A 14,317-nucleotide genomic window follows, 5' to 3' on the forward strand; every position below is an offset into this window, starting at 1 on the left:
TAACTTTTCCCACAGTCCAAGCACTTCTGGGGGCTCCCTCCTGTGTGGACTGCCTGATTTTTAGCAAAGTCTGTGTGGATTAGCTGATTTTTAACAAAGTCTGACCTATGTAGGAAACTTTTTCCAGTCTGAACTCTGATGGGGTCTCTCACCTGTGTGGATCCTCTGAGTGTTATAAGATTTGATCTTTCTGTGAAACTTTTCACATGGTCCAAACACTTATGGGGTCACTCTCCTGTGTGGATTGCCCAATTTGGAATAAGTTTTGACCTCCATTTAAAACATCTTTCACAGGCTAAACAGTTATGGGGTCACTCCTCTGTGTGGATTCTCTGATGTATAACAAGGGATGACATCTATTTGAAACATTTATCTATAGTTTATGCACTTGTGGGGGTCCCTCTCGTGCGTGGATTGCCTGATGTTTAGAAGGGCTGATCTGTTTCTGAAACCTTTCCCAGAGTCTTATGGTCTCCCTCTTTTATGGATTGCTTGATGTTTAACAAACGCTGACCTCAATCTGAAACTTTTCCCACAGTCTAAGCAATTGTGGGGTCTCTCTCCCGTGTGGATTGCCTGATGTTTAACAAGGTCGGACTTCTGTATGAAACTTTTCCCACAATCCAAGCACTTATGGGGTCTCTCTCCTGTGTGGAACCTCTGATGATTAACGAGGATTGACCTCGATAGGAAACTTTTCCCACAATCCAAACACTTATGGGGTCTCTCTCCTGTGTGGATTCTCTGATGATTAACGAGGGCTGACCTCGATAGGAAACTTTTCCCACAATCCAAACACTTATGGGGTCTCTCTCCTGTGTGGATTCTCTGATGATTAACGAGGGCTGACCTCGATAGGAAACTTTTCCCACAATCCAAGCACTTATGGGGTCTCTCTCCTGTGTGTATTCTCTGATGTATTAGAAGACTTGACCTCTTTATGAAACTTTTCCCACAGTCCAAGCACTTATGGGGTCTCTCTCCGGTGTGGAGTGCCTGATGTCTAATAAGGTCTGACCTCTCTATGAAACTTTTCCCACAATCCAAGCACTTATGGGGTCTCTCTCCTGTGTGGATTCTCTGATGCTTAACGAGGGCTGACCTCGATAGGAAAGTTTTCCCACAATCCAAGCACTTATGGGGTCTCTCTCCTGTGTGGATTCTCTGATGATTAACGAGGGCTGACCTCGATAGGAAACTTTTCCCACAATCCAAGCACTTATGGGGTCTCTCTCCTGTGTGGATTCTCTGATGTATTAGAAGACTTGACCTCTGTATGAAACTTTTCCCACAGTCCAAGCATTTATGGGGTCTCTCTCCGGTGTGGATTGTCTGATGCATAAGAAGGTGTGATCTCTGTAGGAAACTTTTCCCACAATCCAAGCACTTATGGGGTCTCTCTCCTGTGTGTATTCTCTGATGATTAACAAGGGCTGACCTCCATAGGAAACTTTTCCCACAGTCTAAGCACTTATGTCCCTCTCCGGTGTGGATTGTCTGATGCATAAGAAGGTGTGATCTCTGTAGGAAACTTTTCCCACAATCCAAGCACTTATGGGGTCTCTCTCCTGTGTGTATTCTCTGATGTATTAGAAGACTTGACCTCTGTATGAAACTTTTCCCACAGTCCAAGCATTTATGGGGTCTCTCTCCGGTGTGGATTGCCAGATGTCTAACAAGGACTGATCTCCATGTGAAACTTTTCCCACAGTCTAAGCACTTGTGAGTTCTCTCTCCTGTGTGGACTGCCTGATGTATTAGAAGACTTGACCTCTGTATGAAACTTTTCCCACAATCCAAGCACTTGTGGGTTCTCTCTCCTGTGTGGATTCTCTGATGTATAAGAAGGTGTGATCTCTGCAGGAAACTTTTTCCACAATCTAAGCACTTATGGGGTCTCTCTCCTGTGTGGATTCTCTGATGATTAACAAGGGCTGACCTCCGTATGAAACTTTTCCCACAGTCCAAGCACTTATGGGGTCTCTCTCTGGTGTGGATTGCCAGATGTTTAACAAGGGCTGACCTCCGTATGAAACTTTTCCCACAGTCCAAGCACTTATGGGGTCTCTCTCCGGTGTGGATTGCCTGATGTTTAACAAGGGCTGACCTCCGTATGAAACTTTTCGCACAGTCCAAGCACTTATGGGGTCTCTCTCCGGTGTGGATTGCCTGATGTTTAACAAGGGCTGACCTCCGTATGAAACTTTTCCCACAGTCCAAGCACTTATGGGGTCTCTCTCCGGTGTGGATTGCCAGATGTCTAACAAGGACTGATCTCCATGTGAAACTTTTTCCACAGTCTAAGCACTTGTGGGGTCTCTCTCCTGTGTGGACTGCCTGATGATTAACGAGGGCTGACCTCCATAGGAAACTTTTCCCACAGTCCAAGCACTTATGGGGTCTCTCTCCGGTGTGGATTGCCTGATGTCTAACAAGGGCTGATCTCCAGGTGAAACTTTTCCCACAGTCTAAGCACTGATGTGGTCTGTCCCCTGTGTGGATTTTCTGATGTGTAATCAGCGCTGACTTCCAAATCAAACAATTCCTGCCCTCCAGGTACTGAGAGGATCTGTCTCCCAGGTGGCTTCTCCCATGGTTAGCAAGATCTGAGCACTTATTGAAGTTTTCCCCACAGTCCAACCATTGAAGTGTTTTCTCTCCAGTATTTATTGCCTGAAGCATAACAGAACTGAGGTATTCATAGCGTTTGTCTTCCTTGGGGGTTGTCTCCCTGGCTGTGGGATTCCTGTGTCCTTCCCCATATATAACAAATTCATCCATTTGCTCCCTTAAGGGCTTTCCCAGCAGACTCTTTGACCTCTGCCAATTTCCCCAGGCTTCTCCCTGTTCCAAGCACTGGGAAAATTTCTCTTCAGCTCTTCCCACAAAGGTCCCCTGTGGTTCCCCATGCCCAGAAACTTCCTGCTGTTGATTCCCATCCTTATTCTCACTCACTCTCTTGTAACCTGCTGGGAGAGAGACAATTCAGACAGGAGTCATTGTGCTGAGGAGAAATCAAGAGGAATAGCACCAAGGGAAAACCCACCATACTAAAGCTGCACAGACAGAGCAATTGGATTCTGCCTCCACATCCCACCCAAACTTTTACAGAGAAGGAAAGTAGGGAAGGAAACTCCTGCAGTTAACAGGACACATTGAAAGCGATATCAGTGATATCTGCTGCCTGCAACCCTGCCCTGGATGAGATGAGGAAGGAACTGAGGGCACTTACTGATACCTCATTTTTGGGATTCTCAACTTTTTCCTTCATTCACCAGATGGTTTGTGTGTCAGTCCTCACCTGTGTGGGCGCCTCTTGGGATCTCTCTTCCCTCACAGGCCTGGAGATCGGGTACCCACGGCTCTTTCCCTTGTTCCAGCTGAGTGATCAGGTCAGGTTTGGGAATGGGGAATCCTGTGCAGGGAGTCAAGTATCAGGGGATAGCCGTGTTAGTCTGTATGTACAAAAACAACAAGGAGTCTGGTGGCACCTTAAAGACTAACAGATTTATTTGGGCATAAGCTTTCGTGGGGAAAAACCTCACTTCTTCAGATGCATAGAGTGAAAGTTACAGATGCAGGCATTATAGATTCATAGATTCTAGGACTGGAAGGGACCTCGAGAGGTCATCGAGTCCAGTCCCCTGCCCGCATGGCAGGACCAAATACTGTCTAGACCATCCCTGATAGACATTTATCTAACCTACTCTTAAATATCTCCAGAGATGGAGATTCCACAACCTCCCTAGGCAATTTATTCCAGTGTTTAACCACCCTGACAGTTAGGAACTTTTTCCTAATGTCCAACCTATACCTCCCTTGCTGCAGTTTAAGCCCATTGCTTCTTGTTCTATCCTTAGAGGCTAAGGTGAACAAGTTTTCTCCCTCCTCCTTATGACACCCTTTTAGATACCTGAAAACTGCTATCATGTCCCCTCTCAGTCTTCTCTTTTCCAAACTAAACAAACCCAGTTCTTTCAGCCTTCCTTCATAGGTCATGTTCACAAGACCTTTAATCATTCTTGTTGCTCTTCTCTGGACCCTTTCCAATTTCTCCACATCTTTCTTGAAATGCGGTGCCCAAAACTGGACACAATACTCCAACTGAGGCCTAACCAGAGCAGAGTAGAGCGGAAGAATGACTTCTCGTGTCTTGCTCACAACACACCTGTTAATACATCCCGGAATCATGTTTGCTTTTTTTGCAACAGCATCACACTGTTGACTCATATTTAGCTTGTGGTCCACTATAACCCCTAGATCCCTTTCTGCCGTACTCCTTCCTAGACAGTCTCTTCCCATTCTGTATGTGTGAAACTGATTTTTTCTTCCTAAGTGGAGCACTTTGCATTTGTCTTTGTTAAACTTCATCCTGTTTAACTCAGACCATTTCTCCAATTTGTCCAGATCATTTTGAATTATGACCCTGTCCTCCAAAGCAGTTGCAATCCCTCCCAGTTTGGTATCATCCGCAAACTTAATAAGCGTACTTTCTATGCCATTAAGTCGTTAATGAAGATATTGAACAGAGCCGGTCCCAAAACAGACCCCTGCGGAACCCCACTCGTTACGCCTTTCCAGCAGAATTGGGAACCATTAATAACAACTCTCTGAGTACGGTTATCCAGCCAGTTTTGCACCCACCTTATAGTAGCCCCATCTAAATTGTATTTGCCTAGTTTCTCCATAAGAATATCATGCGAGACCGTATCAAATGCCTTACTAAAGTCTAGGTATACCACATCCACAGCTTCTCCCTTATCCACAAGACTCGTTATCCTATCAAAGAAAGCTATCAGATTGGTTTGACATGATTTGTTCTTTACAAATCCATGCTGGCTATTCACTATCACCTTACCACCTTCCAAGTGTTTGCAGATGATTTCCTTAATTACTTGCTCCATTATCTTCCCTGGCACAGAAGTTAAACTAACTGGTCTGTAGTTTCCTGGGTTGTTTTTATTTCCCTTTTTATAGATGGGCACTATATTTGCCCTTTTCCAGTCTTCTGGAATCTCTCCCGTCTCCCATGATTTTCCAAAGATAATAGCTAGAGGCTCAGATACCTTCTCTATTAGCTCCTTGAGCATTCTAGGATGCATTTCATCAGGCCCTGGTGACTTGCAGGCATCTAACTTTTCTAAGTGATTTTTAACTTGTTCTTTTTTTATTTTATCTGCTAAACCTACCCCCTTCCCATTAGCATTCACTATGTTAGGCATTCCTTCAGACTTCTCGGTGAAGACCGAAACAAAGAAGTCATTAAGCATTTCTGCCATTTCCAAGTTTCCTGTTACTGTTTCTCCCTCTTCACTAAGCAGTGGGCCTACCCTGTCTTTGGTCTTCCTCTTGCTTCTAATGTATTGATAAAAAGTCTTCTTGTTTCCCTTTATTCCCGTAGCTAGTTTGAGCTCATTTTGTTCATTATATACTGAGACAGGGAGAGAAGGGAGTTACTTCGCAAGTGGAGAACCAGTGTTGACAGGGTCAATTCAATCAGGGTGGATGTAGTCCACTCCCAATAATAGATGAGGAGGTGTCAATTCCAGGAGAGGAAAAGCTGCTTCTGTAATGAGCCAGCCACTCCCAGTCCCTGTTCAAGCCCAGATTAATGGTGTTAAATTTGCAAATGAATTTTAGTTCTGCTGTTTCTCTTTGAAGTCTGTTTCTGAAGTTTTTTTGTTCAATGATAGTGACTTTTAAAGTCCTAAGATACAACCGAATTTGCTCCAACCCCTCAGACAGAGACAAACTGTTTCAGTATATAATGCCTGCATCTGTAACTTTCACTCTATGCATCTGAAGAAGTGAGGTTTTTACCCATGAAAGCTTATGCCCAAATAAATCTGTTAGTCTTTAAGGTGCCACCAGACTCCTTGTTGTTTGTGCAGGGAGTGAAATCAGACCAGATCAGGGTGTGCGGACAACTGAGAGCGTCTCTCAGAAAGGACATTCCGTGAGCGGAACCTGTCCCTATGCTCGGGAATGTGGAATCTAAGAGGACAGGAACGTGGTCACTGAGCCCCCTTGGGGGAGGAAGACATCTGGGGAGCTGAGGGGAATTGTGATGCACACCCAGCTCTAGTGTTAAACCCCTGCTTATTTCTAAACCTGCAGAACCCAGAGCCCTCCACAGGGCTGGAGCTGTTCCCAAGGAGAAGGGAGAAGAGGGATTCTGTTTGCGACCAAGAAACAACACAGACAGGACAATACACGGCTTCTCCACCTTGCAAGCTAGCGCGGTTGGGTGGGGATGATTTAGTATGTGCCTTAGGGTTTGACTCCCTGGTCTCACTGGAGAGTGATGAGAGAAGAACGTGACCAGTGTCAGACACGCAGATCCCTCCAGGTTCAAATAACCAAGGGGCCGGGAATCCCTTACCCAGCGAGGTCACCGTCTCGTAGTTCTCCTGCATGACGTCCCTGTAGAGGGCTCTCTGAGAAGGGTCCAGCAGAGCCCCCTGCCCCTGGCTGAAATACACAGCCACATCCTCGAAGGTCACCGGCATCTGAAACAACAAGAATTCCCACTCAGAACCTGCTGCCCCAGCCAAAATCCCCCTAGTCACAGGGGAGGAGGGACAGAGAAGCAGAATCCTCCCAGCACCCGGCTCAGAGCAGCCAGGAGGCTTCAGGGGGTGGGGAGAAGGTGAGAGCTCCTTGTCCCTCCCAGCACACAGAGCAGGGCAGGGTCTTCTCATTTCCCACACACCTGCCAGCCACAGGCTGATAGGGGATGCAGAGCTTTGAGCCGGGGACGGGACAGGAATCCCAACAGCTTCCCTTCGTATTTCACAGCACCCTCTGGCCAGTGGGGTCAGGCCCCAGCACTGGGAGTCTGGTCAGTTTTCCCAGCCCTGCCCAGGGGGGTGTTTCCTGGTTCAGAAATGGGGGAATGTTCACCCCTCCCCCCACCCACTAATGGGCCTGTTCAGAAAATCAGACCCCGGTTGATCATGTTCCAGCAGGTTTATCACACCCCGTCCCACCCCGGGTGATTAACCCCTCTACAATACCACCACCACCAAAAGCTCCCTGAAAATCCCCTACCTGAGATGGCTCCATCACAGCCATTTCCCTGCCCTGTCTCCTGGAAGACCGGACGATCTGAAGTGAAACGTGGACGTGATTCCTCAGCCTGTCAGAGGAGCAGGAAGATTGGGCAGGTTTCATAAGGGGCTGGAGTTCATGTCAACCCCCAATTCCCCCCAGGCTCTCTCCCTGCAGACAGACGCTCTGATTCTAGGACTCTGCCATGCTGGGAAGAAACCCAGTTAGTTCATTACCATCCCGGCCAGGCCCCCCCATAAGAACTAAACCCACCATGTCCCTTCTAAACCTTCCCAGAACAGCATCTCTGAGCCAAACGCTGGAAAAAGAACAGAATCAAAGGAGTCACTTTAGGGCACTGCCCCACAGTGTATTGTAACCCCTCTAGCTCTCCCCCGTCTCCCTCAGTCATCCGTCGTACCGTGCTCAGCAGAGTGAGCAACTGGCTTTTCCTCTCTCAGCTCCTCCCCTTGTTCCCAGGAGAGCTGACTGCCCCGGGGGTGCAGGGAATGGATCTGGGCAGGGCTGGGAGCTGGGAACCTCCCTTCCCACTTCTTGCTCCTGCTGCCTTTCAAGTCTCTCCACTCTCCCTTTTTATCTTCTTCCCCCACCCTGGGAGAACGGGCGACTGCCCAATTGTCGTGGGCCTTTGCTCTCCTTAGGCAGCTCAGCCACTGACACTGGTAACGGGGGTTCAACCCAGCTGTGTCACTGAGGGCAGCAGCTCTGGGACTCACAGACACAGGGAGCCCCTCCCCTTGTAGGCCAAACTCCCCAGCTGGTCCCTGAAAGGGGCCCTTTGTGCAGAGTCATTTCCCTGCCCCACTCCAGCCCTTTCCCCAGGTCTCTCCATCACCTGGAGCCTCAGGCGCTGGTATGGTCAGAGTGGTTCCAGACACTGGAGAAAATGCCCCTGGGCTGGTCTCAGAGGGGTGTGATGAAGTGGGAATGTTCTGAATGTTGTCTCTGAATACTGGGTGTGTGCCTCAGTTTCCCCATGTGTTACTCAAGTATCAAGCTGATGGGATACAGGTGTGTGATCATTGCATAAACCTCTAGAGGGCAGGTGTGACTGCAGAATAGCTGCCTGGGCATAGAGAATGGTCAAAATTCTGTATCCTGGCAAGCTATGGCCGGAGCCTGTCCTCTGCAAGGAGCCAGCCCAAGGTGCTGGAGAACAGTGAGAGAGGGGGAGGCCATGAGACCTGTTTTCCTGGGAAAGAGAGAAAGCACGGAGGAGGGGCAGCCGGACATCACTGAGGATGGCGGGCCGGAAGCGGGTCAGTCCCCTGGTTTGGGACTCAGCGGGGAGAGTCCAGGGCTCGGGACTCTGGATTCCCCCCCAGATGGACTTTGCTGAAAGCTCCTGATTTCTGTGCTAACAAGCTCTGTTCAATGCTGTGTTCCCATCAACCAATAAACCTTCTGTTTTCCAAGCCGGCTGAGAGTCACAGCTGACTGCGGAGGTGGGGTGTACGGCCCCTATGAGGAGCGGGTCAGGCTTCTCCTTAGGCTGCCCCTGGGGTTCAGGCTGGGGCCACACGCTCAGCAGGTGGGGGGAAGTTGGGGGTGCTCAGAGGCTGCGGTCCTGCCCCTACAGTCGGGGGGGGGGGCTTGCCTCCCTCAGCCCTAGATTCACCCCCCACCAGTTGTATCCAGTTCTTATCCCCAGTCCCAGGCAGGGGGGCTGAAACATTCTGTACAGTGGGGGACACTGAGAGCCATTGAACCAAACTGTAAACCCTGGATAGGATGGAAACCCCTTCAAGCCAGGGGGTGCGGCAGGGCCTCACCAGCCTAGATCGAGCGCCTGTGCTGCCCCCCAGCCCTGATTGTGCCCCTAGACCCCTCTCCTTCCCCGGCCCCAGCTGGGCCCCCCACCCTGGATTCAGTTTGGCCCCTGCCTACCTTCTGCCCCCCTCAGATCTCCCTAAGCTGCAGGCTCCGTCCGCACCAGCGCGGCCAGGGGCAGGGAAACAAGCAGCAGATGGGGGCGAGGGGGATGGGTGGTAACGTGATCCTGCCCCCGCCCCGCACACACCTGGAGCTGGCGGCGGCTTTCCCGGACCCAGGGCGGGAATCGCAGCCAGCTCCACTGGGAGCAGCCTGGGGCCAAACCCTCCCCCTGCAGCCCGGGTGTGACGGGGGGGCGGGTCTCTCTTACCGTCCCTCCGAGCGGGGCCCCCTGGGGCAGGGGCCGGGCCGGGAAGGGCCCTGGCCAGGCTGGGGGCTCTGCCCTGGGAGAGGCTCCAGGGGAGCAGCGGGAAGGGCCCTGCTGGAGATTCCCCTCTCCCGGCTGCAGCCAGGGCTCCGGGCTCCCAGCACCAGCCGCCGGGGCTCGGGGATCTCGCTGGGAGCCAGAGTCACCGCTGCGAGTCACTTCCTGTTGCCGGGCCTGAGCCCAGCGATCGCTCCCCCCAGAGCCGCCTCCCAGCTGCTCCTGGGTCCTAGCGATCAACTGACCTCCTTGCGCTTCTCCTCTCTGTGTCCAGCTTCTGCTAGACTCACAGACTTTAAGGTCAGAAGGGCCCATCGTGAGCACTGTCAAAGTTAGAATCAGGACTCACAATTTTGTCAAGACCACTCTGTTTATTAGCACAGCGCTCTGCTAATACATTCAGATAATGTGAGCCTCTATGCAAGATTCAAACAGTCTTATTTATACAGATAAAAGGGTGCGAACTAAAAGGGACAGAAAGAGCAAAATAGCAAGATAAGCATGGAGCACAATATGCATATCTTGCTTCCTTATTAACTCTTATCGATCTAAGACTAATGCTTCACCAATTGCCCTTAAGTGGGGCAATTCATTAAGCAGGTAATTAATGTCTGCTTTCCTGCCCCCCTGGCTTGCAGCATTTCTCATTTCTACCTAAAGGTACATACAGCATTCTTTAATTCATTCTATTTCTTTAATATAATTAATTTCACTTTCACAATCCCTCCTTTTGGTCAGGCTTACGCAAAGACCAACAATTACTGGGTTCCACATATTAATAGTTCTTTATCTCTTCGTTCATCAGTGATATTTAACATCATCATATTATCACTCTGTTTTGTGGCAGTCACCTGGGTGGCATACCTTACACAATTCTGGATACAACAGGAGATTAACTGAAAACATACAAAAATCATTAGGATTCCACACAGGATAGTCAGGGCTCCCTGAAACAACCAGTTTCCTATGCCAGAGAAATTGAATAGGTTACTTAGCCACTTCCATAAAGAACTTGGCTCTTCATGGGGAAGATATGCAATTTGTTCTAAGTGACTAGCGCGATCTATTACCTCATTGGTGTCGGCAGGTATGAACACACAAGATTCTTTTCCAATGAGAGCACAGGTCCCTCCTTTGGCCGCCAGCACTATGTCCAATGCCTGACGGTTTTGGAGGGCCATCTGTCGGATCGCCCCTGTTTCTTTGGCCAGGGTCTTTAAACTCTCTCCGGTTTCATTTGCCATAATTTCAACTACTGCTTGTAACCTTAGGAGCCTTTTTCCATGGTGTATTACTCCCCCAAGTGGGATAAGGGAACCGCCAATGGCCTCTTCCCAGGTCAAGGGGCTTATGTTATTTACATACCATTGGGCATCTGATAAGTCCCTTCTTCTTCACCTGAAATTACGAAGGCGTTCTCGTGGGAAGGACCCTAGCACTCGGAATTGTGGGAAGAGTCGGGCGGGATAACAGATACCTGACCAGTTAGCTGGTAACACAGTATAAGCTTTGGTCCCACAAACCCATTGATGGCCTATTAAGGGTACGTCTACACTTACATCCGGGTCCGGATGTAAGCAATCGATGTTCTGAGTTTGATTTATCGCGTCTGGTTAAGACGCGATAAATCGATCCCGGATCGATCCCGGAAGTGCCCCGGATTGATCCCGGAAGTGCTCGCCGTCGACGCTGGTACTCCAGCTCGGCGAGCGGAGTACGCAGCATCGATGGGGGAGCCTTCCTGCCGCGTCTGGACCGCGGTAAGTTCGGACTAAGGTACTTCGAATTCAGCTACGTTATTAACGTAGCTGAATTTGCGTACCTTAGTCCGAAGTGGGGGGGTTAGTGTAGACCAGGCCTGTGGCTGGGAAGGGTCGGTTGCACCCATTTGTCACATAGGTGCCTACAAAGGAGGAGTAATATCCTCCGAAGGGCACAGGGTAATTCTCCTTACGAGGAGTGGTGTTATTTGCATGGCATTGAAAGATTGTATTGTTTTCACTAAGATTACTGTAGGGGGAACATGAGATTGATTTTTCTGTTTGATCCCAGGTTGAGAAAAAATTCATATCCCCATACCCTGCCCGCCACTCTTTAGTTTTGTTCGAATAATCCCATACACCGTTGGCCACAATATGCTGAAGGCAATGACTTTTTCCCAGATCCAGCCCTGGCCCATTACACACCCAACACCAATGACCTTTTCCCTCCACCACACTTATCCATTTAGATACATTTATTCCCACTGCTTCCCAAGTGTCATTATTGTTCCATGTTTTGTTAAACGGACGAGGTCCTCCAGTGAGGTCTGGGGAATTGAGTGGGATTGCCAGGACAGGAACACCAGCTTGAGAGTGGGCTGGGAGGTGGCTGCAGACCCAGCAATTAGAAATATTAAGAGTCTGAGCTATCCACACTTGCTGCTGGATAAAAGAATTGTCATTGTGGACTTCCCAGACCTTAAGACACCAGCAGCCAAGGAACAGGCGCCACCAGAGGTGCATGTTGGAGGCAAGGCCCTTCTGGTTCTGACAACCTCAACTGAGGGAACCGCAGTTACAGTTTTACGTCCACCAGGCAGCAGGCGCTAGGCTCACTACTGCTCCTTCTCGGGCCTTGCTTTAGGTCGTCGTCTGCTTCTAGGAACCCTTACGAGAGCGTAGATGGTAAGGTATTGCAGGCTGTTCCTCTACGTCTTCTTCCGGAGTCAAAATTGACTCTGCGCAGTTCTGAGGTGGTGATTGGTTTGCCGGGGAGGGTGTCTTCTTACACTGCGAAGCATGTATCCACGCTGCAATGCCAGATAGTTTACCAGCTGTCTGGGTAGTAAGCAGTACCTGATGAGGACCCTTCCACCGGGGTTCCAAGGCGTGTTTTCGATGATGGTGCCGTACGTAGACCCAGTCACCTGGCTCGAGGTCGTGGCAAGCGTCAGAGGTGGGTTCTGTTGGCCAGGCGGCTCGAACCTGTGAATGGAAGTGACTTACAGCTTGCATTAATCCCTTGCAATATTGAAGGAGCGTACTGTGACTCAAGTTCAAGTCTGGGACTGGAGTAATGGTAGCCATAGCTCGCATGGGGCGTCCCATGACAATTTCAAAGGGACTCAATTTATGCCTTTGGGATGGAGTGGATCGCATTTCCATAAGGGCTAGTGGTAAAGCTGCTGGCCAGCTTAACCCTGTGGAGTCACAGATCTTAGCAAGCTTATTCTTAAGTACACCATTTTGCCTTTCCACAGCACCTGCACTTTGTGGGTGGTAGGGACAGTGCAGCAGGTGTGTGATATGTAATATACGATCCAGGTGTTGAACAAGTTGTCCGGTAAAATGTGTACCCCGGTCACTGGACAGAGTGGCAGGAATTCCCTTGGCAGGCATAATATGATTTAACAAACATTTAGCAACAGACAGTGAGTCAGCCTTGCGACAAGGAAAGGCTTCAATCCAACCAGAAAATAAACATACCATAACCAAAATAAATTCATATCGTTGACACTTAGGCATTTGTACAAAATCAAGTTGCCAATGCAAGAATGGTGCCTGGGGCAGGCCCCGGAATCCCTGAGCCACTTTTACAGGTTTACCAATATTATGGCTTTGGCAAGTGGTACAGGCAGCACAGTGGCGGGCTGCAAAAGAGCTGAAATGGGGGGCCCACCATCCTGCCTTAGTTACAGCAGAGACCATCCCCTCCTTTCCGACTTGCGAAACACCGTGTAGCAGGTCGGCCAGCGACGGGTAGAGTGAAAAGGGGGCCACAAAGGCACCAGTAGGCGAACGCCAAAGGGAATCAGGATATAGAGAGCAACCCTGGGCAATCCAGGAGTCTTTTTCGACTTCTGGGGCAGAGTCTTGGAGCAGGGTGAGGTTAGTGAGGGACGGCGGTGGTATAGAAACAGAAAGGGAACCTAGAAATGCATCTGGGGAAGGTTCTATGGCAGCAGCATGTTTAGCAGAGGTGTCAGCAAATGCGTTACCCTTAGCAACATCAGTATCTGCCATCGAGTGGCCAGGGCACTTAACAATAGCTAGGGCAGACGGAAGTAAAACTGCATACAAGAGAGCAGCGATGTAGGGGCCATTCTTAATAGGGGTACCGGCAGAAGTAAGGAAACCCCTAGCTTGCCAGAGGGTGCCAAAGTCATGTACAACCCCAAAAGCATAGCGGGAGTCAGTGTAAATAGTGGCGGAGCGTCCCTCTGCCAAAAAGCAGGCACGGGTGAGGGCAACCAATTCGGCAACTTGTGCTGAGGTTACAGAAGGTAAAGGCGCAGCTTCTAGGGTCTTAGCGAGGGACACTACAGCGTACCCTGCAAGGAGACAACCTTGGTTGTCTCGAAAACAGGAACCATCAGTAAACAAAACAAGGTCAGAGTTAGGGAGAGGGGCATCAGAGAGGTCAGGGCGCGGGACGGTGACAGCAGAAACAGTTGCAAGGCAGTCGTGGGGATCACCGTCATCAGACAAAGGAAGGAGAGTGGCAGGGTTTAACTGAGAACAACGCTTCACGGTAATATACGAAGCTGACAGCAGTAAAAGTTCATACCTGGTAAGGCGAGCGGAGGAGAGGTGGCCTGTGTTGCATTGTAACAGCAGGGTTTCCACCAGGGCCGGCTCCAGGCACCAGGCACCCAAGCACATGCTTGGGGCGGCACCTGGTAAGGGGCAGCGGGGGGAGCGCGGCGCGGCATTCCGCAGGGGGGGCTCCGGTGGCGCAGCGCTCGGCGGGGGGGCGGGGGGCACTCTGGGGGGAGTTCCGGCGGCGCTCGGCGGGGGGGGCAGCGCGGGGCTCGGCGCTGGGGGGGGTTCCGGCGGCGCTCGGCACGGGGGGGCGGGCTGCGGTGCTCGGCGGGGGGGGCGCGGGGCTCGGCGCTGGGGTGGGTTCTGGTGGCGCTCGGCAGGAGGGTCTCGGGGGGCGCCGCTTTTTTTTGCTGCTTGGGGCAGCAAAAAAGCTAGAGCCGGCCCTGGTTTCCACAGAGTGAGGGACCATGAGGGTAAGGGAAGAGCGAAGGACAAGGGATTCAGACATTTCGACTAGGCGCGCTGC

The 14,317-nt window shown here is 50.5% G+C and overlaps 1 protein-coding gene across 1 annotated transcript; it reads right to left on the reverse strand.

Moving 5' to 3' along the window:
• Nucleotides 1-465: 465 nt before the first annotated feature.
• LOC135887372 (zinc finger protein 850-like) lies at nt 466-13,911 on the reverse strand. Its single transcript, XM_065415145.1, has 4 exons — nt 13,817-13,911; nt 12,106-12,234; nt 2,024-2,260; nt 466-1,939 (listed from the first exon to the last, which is right to left on the reverse strand). The coding sequence occupies exons 1-4, from the start codon at nt 13,909-13,911 to the stop codon at nt 466-468; spliced, it is 1,935 nt and encodes a 644-aa protein (XP_065271217.1).
• Between the last annotated feature and the right edge of the window lie 406 nt (nt 13,912-14,317).

Source organism: Emys orbicularis, chromosome 13, assembly GCF_028017835.1.
Source record: "Emys orbicularis isolate rEmyOrb1 chromosome 13, rEmyOrb1.hap1, whole genome shotgun sequence".
Classification (NCBI taxonomy): domain Eukaryota; kingdom Metazoa; phylum Chordata; order Testudines; family Emydidae; genus Emys; species Emys orbicularis.